General features: G+C 34.1%; 1 protein-coding gene across 4 annotated transcripts in view; it reads right to left on the bottom strand.

Moving 5' to 3' along the window:
- LOC111142065 (PTPRF interacting protein alpha 2) overlaps positions 1-15,954 on the bottom strand; it is a 492,908-nt gene that overhangs the window by 168,958 nt on the left and 307,996 nt on the right. For 3 of the 4 annotated variants that reach the window (XM_022495008.1, XM_022495009.1, XM_022495010.1), the window contains one exon: positions 13,798-13,872. The exons of the other annotated variant lie outside the window; for it this stretch is intronic. In XM_022495008.1, coding sequence (XP_022350716.1) covers positions 13,798-13,872 — 75 coding nt within the window. The remainder of the gene's footprint in view (positions 1-13,797; positions 13,873-15,954) is intronic. 4 annotated transcript variants of the gene reach the window in all.

The raw sequence follows: 15,954 nt of genomic DNA, 5'->3' as shown, positions 1-15,954 counted from the left end.
TTGAAGCAGTGATCAAAAACCTCCCAAAAAACAAGAGCCCAGGACCTGATGGATTCCCTGGGGAATTCTACCAAACATTCAAAGAAGAAACAATACCTATTCTCCTGAAGCTGTTTCAGAAAATTGAAGGAGAAGGAAAACTTCCAGACTCTTTTTATGAAGCCAGCATTACCTTGATCCCCAAACCAGGCAAAGACCCCACCAAAAAGGAGAATTTCAGACGAATATCCCTGATGAATATGGATGCTAAGATTCTCAACAAGATCCTAATAGGATCCAGCAGGACATTAAAAAGATTATCCATACGACCAGGTGGAATTTATCCAAGATGCAGGGTGGTTCAACGTTCACAAATCAATCAATGTGATAGAACAAATCAATAAGAGAAGAGAGAAGAACCACATGGTTCTCTCAATTGGTGCAGAAAAAGCATTTGACAAGATACAGCATCCATTCCTGATTAAAACGATTCAAAGTATAGGGATAGAGGGAACATTCCTGAACTTCATAAAATCTATCTATGAAAAACCCACAGCAAATATCATCCTCAATGGGGAAAAGCTGACAGCCTTCCCTTTGAGATCAGGAACACGACAAGGATGCCTACACTCACCACTGTTGTTCAACATAGTATTAGAAGTCCTAGCAACAGCAATCAGACAACAAAGAGAAATAAAAGGTATTCAAATTGGGAAAGAAGAAGTCAAACTCTCTCTCCTCACAGATGACATGATACTTTATATGGAAAACCCAAAAGACTCCACCCCCAAACTACTAGAACTCATACAGCAATTCAGTAATGTGGCAGGATACAAAATCAATGTACAAAAATCAATTGCTATCTTATACACTAACAATAAAAATACAGAAAGGGAAATTAGAGAATTGATTCCATTTACTATAGCCAAGTACCATAAGACACCTGGGAATAAACCTAACTAAAGAGGTAAAGGATCTGTACTCAAGGAACTACAGAACACTCATGAAAGAAATTGAAGAAGACACAAAAAGATGGAAGATCATTCCACACTCATGGATTGGAAGAATAAACATTGTTAAAATGTCTATACTGCCTAGAGCGATCTATACTTTCAATGCCATTCCAATAAAAATTCCACCAGCATTTTTCAAAGAGCTGGAGCAAACAATCCTAAAATTTGTATAGAACCACAAGAGACCCTGAATTGCTAAGGAAATGTTGAAAAAGGAAAACAAAACTGGGGGCATCATGTTGCCTGATTTCAAGCTTTACTGCAAAGCTGTGATCATCAAGATAGCATGGTACTGGCACAAAAACAGACACATAGACTGGTGGAACATAGTAGAGAGTCCAGGTATGGACCCTCAACTTTATGGTCAAATAATCTTTGACAAAGCAGGAAAAATATACAGTAGAAAAAATTAGTCTCTTCAATAAATGGTGCTGGGAAAATTGGACAGCTATGTGTAGAAGAACGAAACTCTACCATTCTCTTACACCATATACAAAGATAAACGCAAAATGGATAAAAGACCTCAACTTGAGGGAGGAATCCATCAGAATCTTAGAGGAGAACATAGGCAGTAACCTCTTTGACATCGGCCACAGCAACTTCTTTCAAGATATATCTCCAAAGGCAAAGGAAACAAAAGCAAAAATGAACTTTTGGGACTTCATCAAGATCAAAAGCTTCTGCACAGCAAAGGAAACAGTCAACAAAACAAAGAGGCAACCGACGGGATGGGAGAAGATATTTGCAAATGACAGTATAGACAAAGGGCTGATATCCAAGATCTATAAAGAAATCCTCAAACTCAACACACACAAAACAGATAATCACGTCAAAACATGGGCAGAAGACATGAACAGACACTTCTCCAAAGAAGACATGCAAATGGCTAACAGACACATGATAAAATGTTTATCATCACTAGCCATCAGGGAAATTCAAATCAAAACTGCATTGAGATACCACCTTACACCAGTTAGAATGGCCAAAATTAACAAGATAGTAAACAACATGTGTTGGAGAGGATGTGGAGAAAGGGGAACCCTCTTACACTGTTGGTGGGAATGCAAGTTGGTACAGCCACTTTGGAAAACAGTGTGGAGATTCCTTAAGAAATTAAAAATAGAGCTACCCTACGACCATGCAATTGCACTACTGGGTATTTACCCCAAAGATACATATATACCGATGTAGTGAAAAGAAGGGCCATATGGACCCGAATGTTCATAGCAGCAATGGCCACAGTGACCAAACTGTGGAAAGAACCAAGATGCCCTTCAATGGATGAATGGCTAAAGTAGATGTGGTCCATATATACCATGGAGTACTATGCCTCCATCAGAAAGGATGAATACCCAACTTTTTATCAACATGGATGGGATTTGAAGAGATTATGCTGAGTGAAATAAGTCAAGCAGAGAGTCAATTATCATATGGTTTCACTTATTTGTGGAGCATAAGGAAAAACATGGAGGAGATGGGGAGATGGAGAGGAGAAGAGAGTTGGGAGAAATTGGAGGGGGAGTTGAACCATGAGCGACTTTGTACTCTGAGAATCAAACTGAGGATTTTGGAGGGGAGGGGGGTAGAGGGTTGGGTGAGCCTGGTGATGGGTATTTATGGAGGGCACCTATTGCATGGAGCACTGGGTGTGGTACATAAACAATGAATTCTGGAACACTGAAAAGAAATTAAAAAAAATTTTTTTAAGTGAACTCCAAAGTAATTTATAAAATGAATGTTGTACTACAGAATCATCCTATGAATAAATGTTTATTTATCCAAGAAAAGGAGATTTAGTTTTGGGTATAAAATAAACTACTATTATTTTGTTTATTATCAAGTTCAAGTAGTCAACAGAAAAGATTTTTCTGCTACTCAACTAATAACTAGCTGATACTGGCTTTTTGAGCCTTATAATAGCAATATGGGTTTAGTATTTCAAGTTTACCAAGTACTTCCTTATATATAATCTCATCCAAATATCATGCCATTTTTGAAAGATAGGCTGATCCAGAGTTTATTAGTATTCCATTTCACAGATAAGAAATCTGAGGTACAGAGAGTGTAAATAAATTGCCAAGGGCTACAGAATTAGAAAGTGATCAGTCTAAGACTTCACTGGGATCTTTAACTTCAAGTTAAATATTCTTTTTTTTCTCTTTCCTTTCTCCTTTGTCTCTCACTAAATTTCATTATTTCATTTTAATTTTCTAAAAGTTAAGTAATCTTTGTCAAATTGTTAGCTTTAAAATTAATAAGAAAACTTAAGTAAACATGTGGGTAAAATAAGATGGGTCAATTTTTGATGCTTATGATCAAAGTATTAATATCAAGTGTGATCTTGCTACTAATAGTAAGAGGGGGAAAAAAACAACTTGTAATCTCCACATGCAAGGATAAGACAGCCAAGCCTGTTGTCACAAGAAAAACAAATCCTATGCTTTCCTCAGGGAAAGGATTCTAACCAATATAGGAAAAAGAGTCAAAAAGATTGGCAAATAGACTTCAAATGTCTCAAACACAACAGGAGACAACTTTAACCTATATTTTAAACAACTGCTTCAGACAGGTCTTGGAAATAGTAAAAACAGTGGGAGTAGCAAACAGCAATTTCTTTGGCTCTTTTCATTTTAAGCCTTTTAACATACTTTGTCATAAGACATCTTGGTTTCTCTTTATTTGGAAAGATTCTTTGTGTTGGAACAGTATAATTGTCAACAGCAAAGAAGACATTTTCCATTGATGATAATAACGTGGGCAATTTACAGTATCTATGCTCATCTTTACAATACAGTATCATCATAAAGCATAACTGAGAGGCATAATGAGCAATTGTAGGCCATTGTGAGTAACTACCAGTTTGACAATGCTGAAGTTTTGAATTTACCAATATAAAGCAAAAAAAAAAGGACATTGTTCAACTATTATTAAACTTTTTCATGAAATAAAATCAATTAATAACTACACATTTTTCTAACCCAAAATGATACAATTCCAACAGGAAGTACAGGTTTCCAATAAATGGGTCTATCAGAAGGTCATAATGTTTGCAGGCAATCTAAAAATGTCACATCAGAGAGTTTTACATTGGGATATAAGTTGGGAGATGCAAGATGTCATTAGCTTATGCAAACACCGTTGTCATTAAACAAATAATATTTTCAGGTAAGTTTAGCTATGGCAATTTGCTTCAAATACTAATAAAACACAGAAAAACACTTGTATTTGAATTTCTGTTAGAATGTTAATTCAAAGTCATTCGGTCATGAAATTTACAAAAATAGTTTCATACATTTACTAATGATGAACATAAGCTAATCAGCTGAATCAGGCTGTGGTGTACATAAACATACAATAAATTAGAAAGTTGCTTTAAGATCAATCATTTTTATAAAAGCAGTGATAGACATTCATCTCGTCGAACTGGCAGAGAGAATTAAAAGGATCAAAAAATGAGTAACTGGCAGAGTCTATCGAGATAAATAATGATCAATTTTAGGATTCTGAAATAATTTAACTCAAGAACTTTTGCTGTAGTCTCTTTTTTCTGTATCTGGAGCTTTCCATTCACAGAAATGGCAGCTTTAATTTGAAGAGGAAAATGACTTGGTCACTTCATTAAATCTGCAAGTAAATGGTCATGTGACTTCAGATGAGTATTGCTATCTGTTCCCCAAAAGCAAATTTCTTTACTAAGTGCTGCTTAACAGCTTTCCCACTTTACACATTTTTCTGGATCATCTTCAGGACCTAAATTTCTCTCATACTACTGAACTATAGCTGAGTTTGTTCATGGATTTCAGAAGCTTTCTGATTTGCAACTTTGTTTAGTTTTAGAAATCATTTCACCTCTGGATTGATTCAAAGTGGCCAAAGTCATCTGAAACCACTTTAATTTCATATTCATATTTCTTCCTTTCAAATTATGGTGAATAACAGAACTTCATAGATTTAGATAAGGAAATACCATGGTAGAATCCACGTTGTTTTAGTTGGTAAGTGGAAACTGGCAATTTTTAGTTTGCTGGGGCTCTCCATAAGAACCTCTTCTGAGTCCATCATCTCACAGTAAAATTTCCTTGCTTAGTCTTAATGGCTCCTTGCCACATTCTACATCGCCTTATTTTCAGTTTCCTTAAGCTCATTAAAAAGTACCTTTGCTCCCACCTCCCTTAGCCAAGAACCCATATTTTCTTGGGAGGAATATCTGGTAAAATGCTTACATCTTTTCCCTCCAAATCAAACTTTTCTTTCATCTCTACACTACACATTCCATTCTCCTTTCTCCATTTTTCAGAGAACAGAGTTCTACCACCTGCAATAGATCTTGAAACCATGCCTAACCTCTACTGTGGCTGCCCATCAAATATTGCTTCTCCTTCATTTCTTCTTTGGCTGAAAGCATTTTCAATAGGCTATCTGTCAACATGGCCTATTTTTTCAATGTTTAACCACCTTTCTCCTTCTTTGCCAAACTTCTCAAAAGAGTATTACTCATCATCTCCCTTTCTAAACTTCTAATTGACTCACTCTTTTCATAATAGCTATTCTCCTTCTATTATATTTTATTGAAACTGTCTTTGTAAACCTTTCCAGTGACCTAATTGTAAATCTCACCATCTCATATTAGACATCATCTTTTATGTCTTAGTGAAACATTTGACACTGTTGGCCATCTCCAATCTCCACACTTAAAACCCTCTTGTTACCTATCTCTTATCTCTTTTTTGCTTCATTAACTCTTGACCCAGTTGATTTTTACATCTCTCATTTCCTTCCCAGACTTTTATTTGCTTTTTAGGGTAGGTTCCATCTTTGCCTATATCTATTCAACTCTTCCATGTTTCCATTAATTTCCATGGATTCCACAAAGCACTGGATCTAATCCCAACTCAGGGAATCATTATGGTGATTTAATGGTGTAATGTATTTAATGGAATGGCTGAAGTCCACAGTCTTATAAGTCCTGCAAACACGAGCTTGCTACCTCTAGCTCCTCTCACCATTCTGATGCAATATTCTTCTAAATGTGAATGATACTTGATTTGCCCATACAAGTTCTTTCATTTTCCCTTAGGAAATGAGACCTCAAGGATAAGGCTGGTTACAGATGAAGTAGAATGAAATGCTAATTTCCTTAAGAAAATTCTAATTGAAAGTTGGTAAGTTCATTGCTTGGAATAAACAAACATAGAATGAAAGCAATATAAAAAATATATATAGATCAGCCTACAATTGAATGTACCAGTTCTTTTTATGTATAATGCAATCATGTAGAAAAGCTTTTAAAATAAGTGCACCTGTATATTTAGTGAAAATTAGTCTGTCAATTGAGTTTTTAATGTAACTTCAAAATAATCCATTTTGTCTCATTTAATTAAAATAATTTTAAAAGGATATGGGCCTCTGCTAAAGGAGAACACATTGTTAGGAAGTAATCTATTTATTCTTCCTTGTATTTCCCTTTATTGTACATTTGTGTGTGTGTGGTTTTCCAATTTAAAGCAGTAACAAAAATACTCTGCAAGAAATAAAGACTTTATTGTATTTTCTGTGCCTAAATAAACTGGACTCACTTTTTTAGGACAATGGCCTGGAAAATGTACTCAACATTAACAATACAAGCTACCTCTGTGGGGTTATTCAAAGAGGCATAAAATGACAGCAAATTTATATATATATTTGTAATACTGTTTTGATTCTTTCACTTATATTATTTCCCATTACTAAAAGAACAGAAGAAATGCCAGACATGGTAATACTTCTGTTTTACATAGTTCAGTATTTTCTGACATCAGTCCCCAGTTTCTTTCAAAAAATCATAGTGATTTAAAAAATCTGAACCATAAACATAGGACTTTGGTTATTATATACATTTTTTTATCCTTAACTTTTGAAGGTATCACTGGTCTGCAAAATTAAAAATGTGATCACATTTCTCTCTCCTTAAAAACTCTTTCTTGACTCACTGTTGCCCATAGGAGGAAGCCCATGCTTCCCCAACTCTGCTCTGCCTAACTCTGCAGTCCAGTCCTCATCCCTCTTCCTCCCTATTTCCCTTCTTTTCCCATAAGTCCATCTGGTAAGCTCTTTAAAGTCACTCTTCAAACTCTAGGTAATTTTTTTCTCTAGAAAGATTTTGGACTTTATTGAGATACAACTGACAAATAATATTGTGCAAGTTTATCCCCAATGCACTGATTTATATACCTATCTCTGAATGCTTACCACAGTAAGGTTAGTTAATACATCCATCACCCCACAGAATTACCATTTTTTAGTTGTTGGTAGTGAAAACATTTAATATCTACTGTCTTAACAAATTTTAAATATACAATACAGTATCATTAACTATCATTACCATGCTGTACATCAGATCCCTTAATCTTATTCTTTATAACTGAAGGTTTCCATCCTTTGATAAACCTCTCCTTTTTCCCCCCTATCGCCAGTCTGGGCAACCACCAATCTACTCTATTTCTAGGACTCCAACCCTTTTAGATTCTACATATAAGTAAAGTCATACAGTATTTATCTGGCTTATTTCACTTAGTGTAATGTTTCAAAATTTACCCATGCTGCTACAAATGACGAAATTTCTCTAGGAATATGTTTATAATACCATCTGCTTTTCCTTCTTTATGCCCATACAATTAATTACTCTCTTTTGTAATATTAAAAAGCATTGTAGTTACTTTTATTTTCACATTAGTTATATTGTAATATAATTAATTTCTTTTTGTGGCAAACTGTACTTAATGTAAAATTAACCATTTTAACCAATTTTAAGTGTAGGGTTTAGTATGTTTACATTGTTGTGCAACCGTCACCACTATCCATCTTAAGAACCTTTTTCATATTCCCAAACTGAAACTCCATACCCATGAAATAACAACTTCCCACTATAATGACTTTCAACATAACTATTTCTTATATTTGAGAGTATTTTGATTCATTAAATATGAGTTTTATTAATATATTTATACCTAGTACTTAAGTCAATGCCTGGTAAACAGAAGATGCCCAATAAATATTTGTTGAACTGAGGTGTCATGATCAAAATCACGTATCAGCTAATTACGTCAGCCAGCCATGTCAATGATGTCAACTTTCCAGCTCTACTCCACTCTAACACTTTACAAAAGAAAGGAAATAAAGGGGGTGCCTGGGTGGCTCAGTTGGTTAAGCGGCTGCCTTTGGCTCAGGTCATGATCCCAGCGTCCTGGGATCGAGTCCCACATTGGGCTCCTTGCTCGGCAGGGAGCCTGCTTCTCCCTCTGCCTCTGCCTGCCTCTCTGTCTGCCTGTGCTCGCTCGCTCTCTCTCCCTCTGTCCCTGACAAATAAATAAATAAAATCTTTAAAAAAGAAAGGAAATAAAGAACATACCTTCATAGTTTTTACTTTACCAAAACAAAACAACAAAACCTTCACCGCTTCCTCACTTCATGAAGTATGAATTTAAAGTATGAATTCTACTCTTTGATCGTGGTATTCAGGGCCCTCTGAAATCTTAGTCCTCCCCACCTACCCATCTTCCACTTTCACATCTTTTCATACCCAAATCCTCACTGACACAACACCATCCTCTCTACTCTTGAAACGGCCAATTTCAGGGTTTTGTTTCTGCTTTCCACCATACTGTCTGCTCAGCCTGAAATGTTTCCCCCTAGTTTTAAAGACAAATCATAGATTTCTTTCAAGGGTGATCCTTCTCTGATCCTTCAGTTAGAATGAATATCTTTATCCTCTCTGCATTTGGGTCCTATGTTTTTCATTTATTTAGTTTTGCATTAAGTTATACCTACTTACATTTATATATTCATTTTCATCTCGAGGGCAAATTACATGAAATCTTGCATAATGTTTCATTTATCATTGTGTTTTTTCCTATTCCTCCTGTCAGAGACTCGGAATTTTCTGCACTTGATGGTTACTCAATAATTATATTTGGAAAGAACAAACATCTTGTTCATTTAATCCATATAATCAATGTAGTGTTGTTAATTGAGCATGCCTAAGGTTATTCAAACTTTAATACTAAGGAAATAATAAAGGAACAATGTGAAAACACTCGCTAGAACAAATGCTATACAATGAAATTTGACAAATACATGTTAATCATGAGGTTCGCATCACTGTGGTGAATACAATAAAAACAAGATGCAGTCCATTTTTCTCAGGGAACTAACAACGCAGGCTTAGACAGATATATAATTAACTCCAATAGCTGTTGAACAGTCAAAATAGATGCTGAAGCAATGAGTTTTAGCAATTTAAACTAAGGAATGATGACTGTGGCAAGAACTCATAAAATATTTCATTAAAAAGGTAATGTCTGAACTTGAGTTTAAATGGGGAAATATGATTTCAGTGAATGAATGAGGGTTGTGGAAGCATTCCAGGAGAGACGTTAGCATAAGTAAGATACAGGAAACATGTTGGTTGACTTCAAAAACAATGAATATAATTATGTTAACAAGACCTTAGAATGACTCAGTCATGGCAGTAGGGGTAGTAGGAGTTAGAGCTAGATTTGTAGATTAGGACCATTGAAGAGGTTCTTGATATATGATTACATTATTAACACACGTGTTCATACAGTATATTACAGCATTATGTTGTTAATGTACTAATATGGTATTTATTACATATAAGTATGTATTACATCTTAGAATATGTTGTAAGAAATAATCACTATGATTAGAGCTTTGCTTAGCAGGGTTATAACCCTGGAGAATTACACAGCAGAAAGGGATAGGAAACAAGAATAAATGAAAACCTATCGTAATATTCCAAGTGAAAATTAATGAACACGTGAACTATAGTGGTTTTAACGTATATGCACAAAGAAGAGAGTATTGGATGGGGGTTTGATTACAGACACAATTAAATGCCTGAGTACAGAGAGTTAAAACAAATTCAGAGATAAGAACATTTTGTAGCAGAAGAGAAGGGCACCTTAAGAGAAACTACCTCTCTGGGCTCATCTATAAAATAACAGTAGTACCAAAACTCCAAGATTATTCTGCTGATACAAATGTATTTAGCACAGTGCCTAGGAATTTAAAGCTCTCAGTAAATACTACCTATTGCTATCGCTAAGTGATCAAGAGAACTATCTAGTCATGGAAAATGCCATCTAACTAAAATATCTTTATCATTTTGTTTATGTTATAATGAAGAGTTATTAAAAACTCAAATTTGAAAGAAATGCATAATACATATGCCTACAAGCAGCAGAGACAACTAATAATGAGAGTTTGGTATTTATATACTCAAATTTTTTCTAGTCCTACAATAATGTATTATTATTAATTATATTTGTCAACCTTGGGATCATTCTATGCAACTTTTTCTTTTTGTAAAAGAATGTTTTGGAGCTCTTTCCAAATTAGAACATACGGTTGCCTCATATTCTTTTGAATAAGGCTATTTATTTCATTAGTTAATGGGCCATAGGGAATCTAAGGGGACACTTGTAAAAACTAGGTGGAGTTCCAGGCCCACCAGTACATATGGTGCCTTTGCGTAAATTAGAAAACTCATTCCCTGTATGTGATGACAGATATCCAGGTGCATATCTTGATTTGCAAACCCTGAGCAAGATTTCAACCTCTCCGCCTTGCCCCCTGCTGGATACCTGTGGCAGAAAACAGCCTCCTCAACCATTAGCACAGCTGTGTGGCAATGCCGTGAGGCTCAGAAAAAAGCAGGAATTTTGAGCTACAGATTTTGTCCTTTCTCTTTTTTTCCCCACCGAAGTCATGGTTGTAGCCTGGGATGCATGAGAACAAGATGAGGGCTCCATGGGAGAGTTTATAAAAAGGAAATGTATTAAACATGAACTCCAAAACATGTAGGAGAATGGGACAAGATGAGAGAGACAGAGATAGGGACAGATACAACGACAGGCACAGAAAGAGAATAATGATATATAGATGACAGAATCAACTCTATTAAAATAATGATGATAGAATAAACTCTATTCTGTCATCTTCTCAGACTCTACATATGCATATATGTGTATGAATATATCAAGGTATATGACTATATCACTTGCAGTCTAAACCCCTGCTCTCTGATTTCTCTTTTCTGCATTTTGGAACAGAAATAATTCAGGAATATGTTTGGATAAATATCTGGACAGTTATTACCACTACCAGAAACTTGGGAATCAAAGAGATTTGAACACTATGGTATCCTTACTTGTCAAGCTTCCTATATAAACTCAGGAAAGGCGCAGATTTGAACCATTAAGGGACACTTGTAAGTAATTTTAATTTTAATTTAAAATCTAAAGCATCAAATGAAATTTTCCCCAAACCCTTGCTCATTCAGCCATCTGCAGAATTTTGTTCGAGTCCCTGATTGTTTTTGTCTATGCTACATATTTTTGTTTGGTTCTTAAGACTGTGTTCTTAAATTGTTTTTTTCTATTAAAAAATTGCCCTTTATTTTCTAAAATACTTTTCTTCAATTACTTCTAACATTCAAATGTTATTTAGTTCCCCTTTCTAAAGCTGACAGTAGTGTAAATTTTTCTAAAGTTTTTTGGTCAGATTTCTAAATGTTATCTTATCATCCTTACATGATGCCTGGTTTATAGGGATTTCTTGTACCAACTGTTATTCTGAGAACTCAAACTGTAGGTGTCTTCTGATTTCTCTCTCTCTCTCTTTTTAATTTTCATAATGAAATACAAGTTTCAGCTCGAAGGAAAAGCTGGCTTTTCCCCATGCACTCTCTCTTAAAATCATTAATTATTTATAAAAAATTTATTGTTAGAAAACTAAGGGGTCTTTCCTAATCCCTTCCCCATCCTTAGATATGTGACTTCCTAAGCACGGATTCTGGTAAAGCCACCTGGAAGTTAATAAAAAAATCAAGGGGAAAAAAAAATTATTGGAGTTAATAATGAGCACAATTACTTTCCTCTTCTGCAAATGATGTAAAACAAAACAAAAATCATTTATAAGGGCTGTAATAATTGTAGAATCATGTTAATGATTTAAAATATACAAAGCAATCAAATGGACCATGCTGCCTACAACAGACTACAATAAAATTTGAGGCTAAATTATTTAAGATAACCGTCAAAAGTCTTTCCTCCACTTTGGTTCTCTCAAGCATTGTTCTTCCATTTTATATCTGCTTGAACTATGCTGTTGCCACGTCTGGAGCAAATTTTCAGAGGCTTACTTGAACTTGAGGAATATTTTTACTTTGGGGTACATAACTTTGCCAAGAGGTCTCACTACACCTTTGTGACAAACAGGTTTATCACCGCACGGTAAGCAAGGCTTTCACAGGAGTAGTTGCCAAGCTTTTGTTGTTTTAGTCTTACCAATAAAATATTTTGAGGGATGTACCCAAAATAAATATACTTTTAGACATACATGAAAATCAAAATTAACAATGATAAGACACAAAATAAATGAACATTTAATATTTTTTTCTGGACATTCAGGAATGCATATACTTACTTTATTGGTAAAACCTATTCTTTCTCCTAAAAAGACAGAGATCTTCTTGTCATTATCTATTACTTCAGAGGTTCTTTTCTCCTGTGATGACTAAGAGGTACCAATCTTTTATTTCCCTTTGTTCCCTTTATTTTACTTATTTATCTAAAGCCATCCAGTTTGCTAAGCTGATCTGGTCACCAAAATTTGTGTGTGTGTGTGTGTGTGTGTGTGTGTGTATTTTTTTTTTAAACTGTTGTGCTGCCATTTGTTTTTTGACACTGCTAGCATTTAGTTCACATGGAACTCATTCTCCCTGCATTTAAAAGTCCATTTTTTAAATGTTTAAATTGCTAACCTAGAACAAACAAAGGTTAACTTTAAACTTGTTTAATTGAGCTAGATTATTTTAAAGAACAAGGTATTTATACTTGAGACTTTTATCATGGTTTAAAAATGTGTATTTGTGCATACAAAGCAAATGCAAATATTATTTTAATAAGAATGCCTTGATAATATTTATAATTAACGACATTAGCCTCCCATATCTTTAATAATTCAAAACTAAAAAAGATTTTATAGGATTATTTTAATATGTCTACTACTAGTAATACCAATATTTACATCACTGGAATAAATTTCTGGAGAAAAAAAGTAGCCTTATAAGTAAATGTTAGAGAGAGAAAAAGAGATGGGGCTATTTTGGTGACCTACACAGGTTATTTTTCATACATTTTATATATTTAAATGTATTTTTATCTATATATCTATGTCTGGTCTAATGACCCAACTTCATTTGTGTACTAAAAACCAAAGTTAGCAAATTTTTCTAAAGAAAAAAAAAATAACTCTTTAAATGTCAGAGACGGCTATAGTACTTTAGTCATGAATGAGAGCAAGAGGAGTGGATTCAGGGATGCCACTAGACATGGGCAGATGCTCAGAGAAGATAAGAACAAGAACCTTAAGGAAAGTATATTTATATCTCCAAGGAGTCAACTTCACTTGTGACATTTTCTAAGTTTAACAGATATTTGACATGTTTTCCAATTTCGGAGCTGTGTTTTAATTTTTGAAACGACTGGTATTCTGACTGCAGTCTTTTCTAAGCCCCTTTGTCGCTAGTTTTTGGTCATTTTCTTTTCATCTCTTAGTGACAGATCTGAATCACCAGAAATCAGAAAACATGACCCTGGCAACTAGTTTCAACAGACCTTGTTCAGTGGCAAATACAGAATGGCATTTATTTTTTGTGACAGTTTTAATAAAAGTGACGTGAAACACAAGGGCTATAATGTTAGTGATATTGCACCTCAAAAGAGGAGAAAGTTTGGTATGTTACCTCCTGATTAGCAGCAGCTAGTTCTTCTTCCAGTGCAGAGACTCTTTCTAAAGAAACCCTCAGTCGCTCCCTTACCTAGAAGAAAAACCAAAATATGTGCAGTAATGTACATCCCATACATGTTAAACTGTGCTGAATCCATCAATACCATTATCAGAGACAGTCATATTTGGCAAATTACTAAAGTCTTTATAGCCTTCAGTGCTCATAAACACTATGAATACATTGTCACCTTATAGCATCATTATATCAAGGGATTTCCTTATAAGCTAGTCATTTTGTGCTCCAAAGACAGAATTTCCAATGGGGTTGGAGATAGACCTGCTTGTTCTTAATCCTGACTCATAGTAAGTGGAGGCAAAGTTCAAGAGTATGTTATGAATTCATCTAAAAAACAGAGTCACTGATTAAGTATGACACAGGTTAAAAAAAAATTTCTACTTTTTAAATAATACATGAGCTTCATTTGGTATGAATAACTTCATAAAGGATTCTTAGAACCTGAAAAATGTCCATTGCACATACATTTTGTTAATTAGAGGTCTATATTGTTACTTAGGGATTGGCAAGTAGTTGCTTCCTCTGGAATTCCTAACCAGCTTCCAGATATCCAAGTTTAAGGCAATATATTTTGTAGAACCAAAGACTCTGCACATTTCGTTTGAAGATAATTATGATTTAAAGATAATAACGATTTGCAAATGTTTCATACATAAATGAAACGCAAAGTAGTTTCTCAATTCTTGCTTTCTTAGAACTTCTAAAATTGATTTAGATCTGATTTATGTTCAGATCTTCAGATATGCTCTTTATTACATATATTTAAAATGAGATATTTTTGATCATGTAAAAAATTTAAGAAATTCAGAGAAAGAAATTTAATTAAAATGAATGTCTATAGTGGCTTAATTCTCCTTAAAAAAGAATCAACAAAATTTATAGCTTCAATTTGAGATGCAATTTGTGGTGAATTTTTTTTTTTTAAGATTTTATTTATTTATTTGACAGAGATCACAAGTAGACAGAGAGGCAGGCAGAGAAAGAGGAGGAAGCAGGCTCCCTGCCGAGCAGAGAGCCCAATGCGGGGCTTGATCCCAGGACCCTGGGCAGAGGCTTTAACCCACTGAGCCACCCAGGCGCCCCCATGGTGAATTTTTGATTATGAGTTAACATAGTTTTTTTTTTCACATGGGAATGTTACAGTATTTGTGAAGTTAACATGTATTTTAATATAGTGTTATATTTTTATAAACTAATTTTATTAATTCAATGATAGTATAGTTTAATGAATAACATTTAAAAAATAAGATTTAATTGAGAACATAATATATAGCTTAAATAATATAGTTTAATAAATTATTAATATATGACATAGGTTAAATAAACAACTATATTTTAAAAACTTACCTAACAACTTTAATGTTGCATTATAAAATTATTTTCCAATTAGTAAACAGACAAAAAAACTAATATCCTATTAATCTAGAATCTAATTAGAAATTTTTAAAAATCTCAATCATATTTTTGTGCTATACAATGATAACTGATACATATTCAGGGGGCTGGGTGCACTTAACTCCTGAAATACATCTTGAATAAGAAAGCATAATAATCTAAGAGGAGTTTATTATTAATTTTACTTAGTTATGCTGAAATCTCTGAAAATTATTAATATTACATAAATTGATATTTGATATCAAAGATAATTATACAGGATCTTTCCTGATACTTAGATATGCTAGATGGACTGCCAGGTACCAGTTCTGTTAAACAAATAATTGTTCATTAAAATGGATAAAACTAACGCTGATTAATAACTGAACAAGAACTACTTCAAAGGAAATCTTTGATGATTTGACCTGGGGAATACTTTTCTTATGAGTAGCTTGGATATATGCAAAAGAAGCAAATATCCTGAAGGTTGAAAATAAGGTGGATTGCTGTTATGTGGAAAGCAGAAATCAGCAAAGATCTTAATAGATGTAGTTGCCATTTAACAGGGATGACTATAAAGTTTTATGCCCACTTCCTAAAGTACCAACTATAAAATACAGGTGTTCTGAGTGAGAAAGGTCTAAGAATCCTAGTGGATGAGAACATCCTATGGAACAGTCTAAATGTAACTTAACGATCTCACTATATGCAACATTGATCAGA

Source organism: Enhydra lutris, unplaced genomic scaffold (assembly GCF_002288905.1).
Source record: "Enhydra lutris kenyoni isolate GAN:26980312 unplaced genomic scaffold, ASM228890v2 scaffoldscaffold7, whole genome shotgun sequence".
NCBI classification, from domain to species: domain Eukaryota; kingdom Metazoa; phylum Chordata; class Mammalia; order Carnivora; family Mustelidae; genus Enhydra; species Enhydra lutris.
This window is presented reverse-complemented; position numbering and strand designations above follow the sequence as displayed.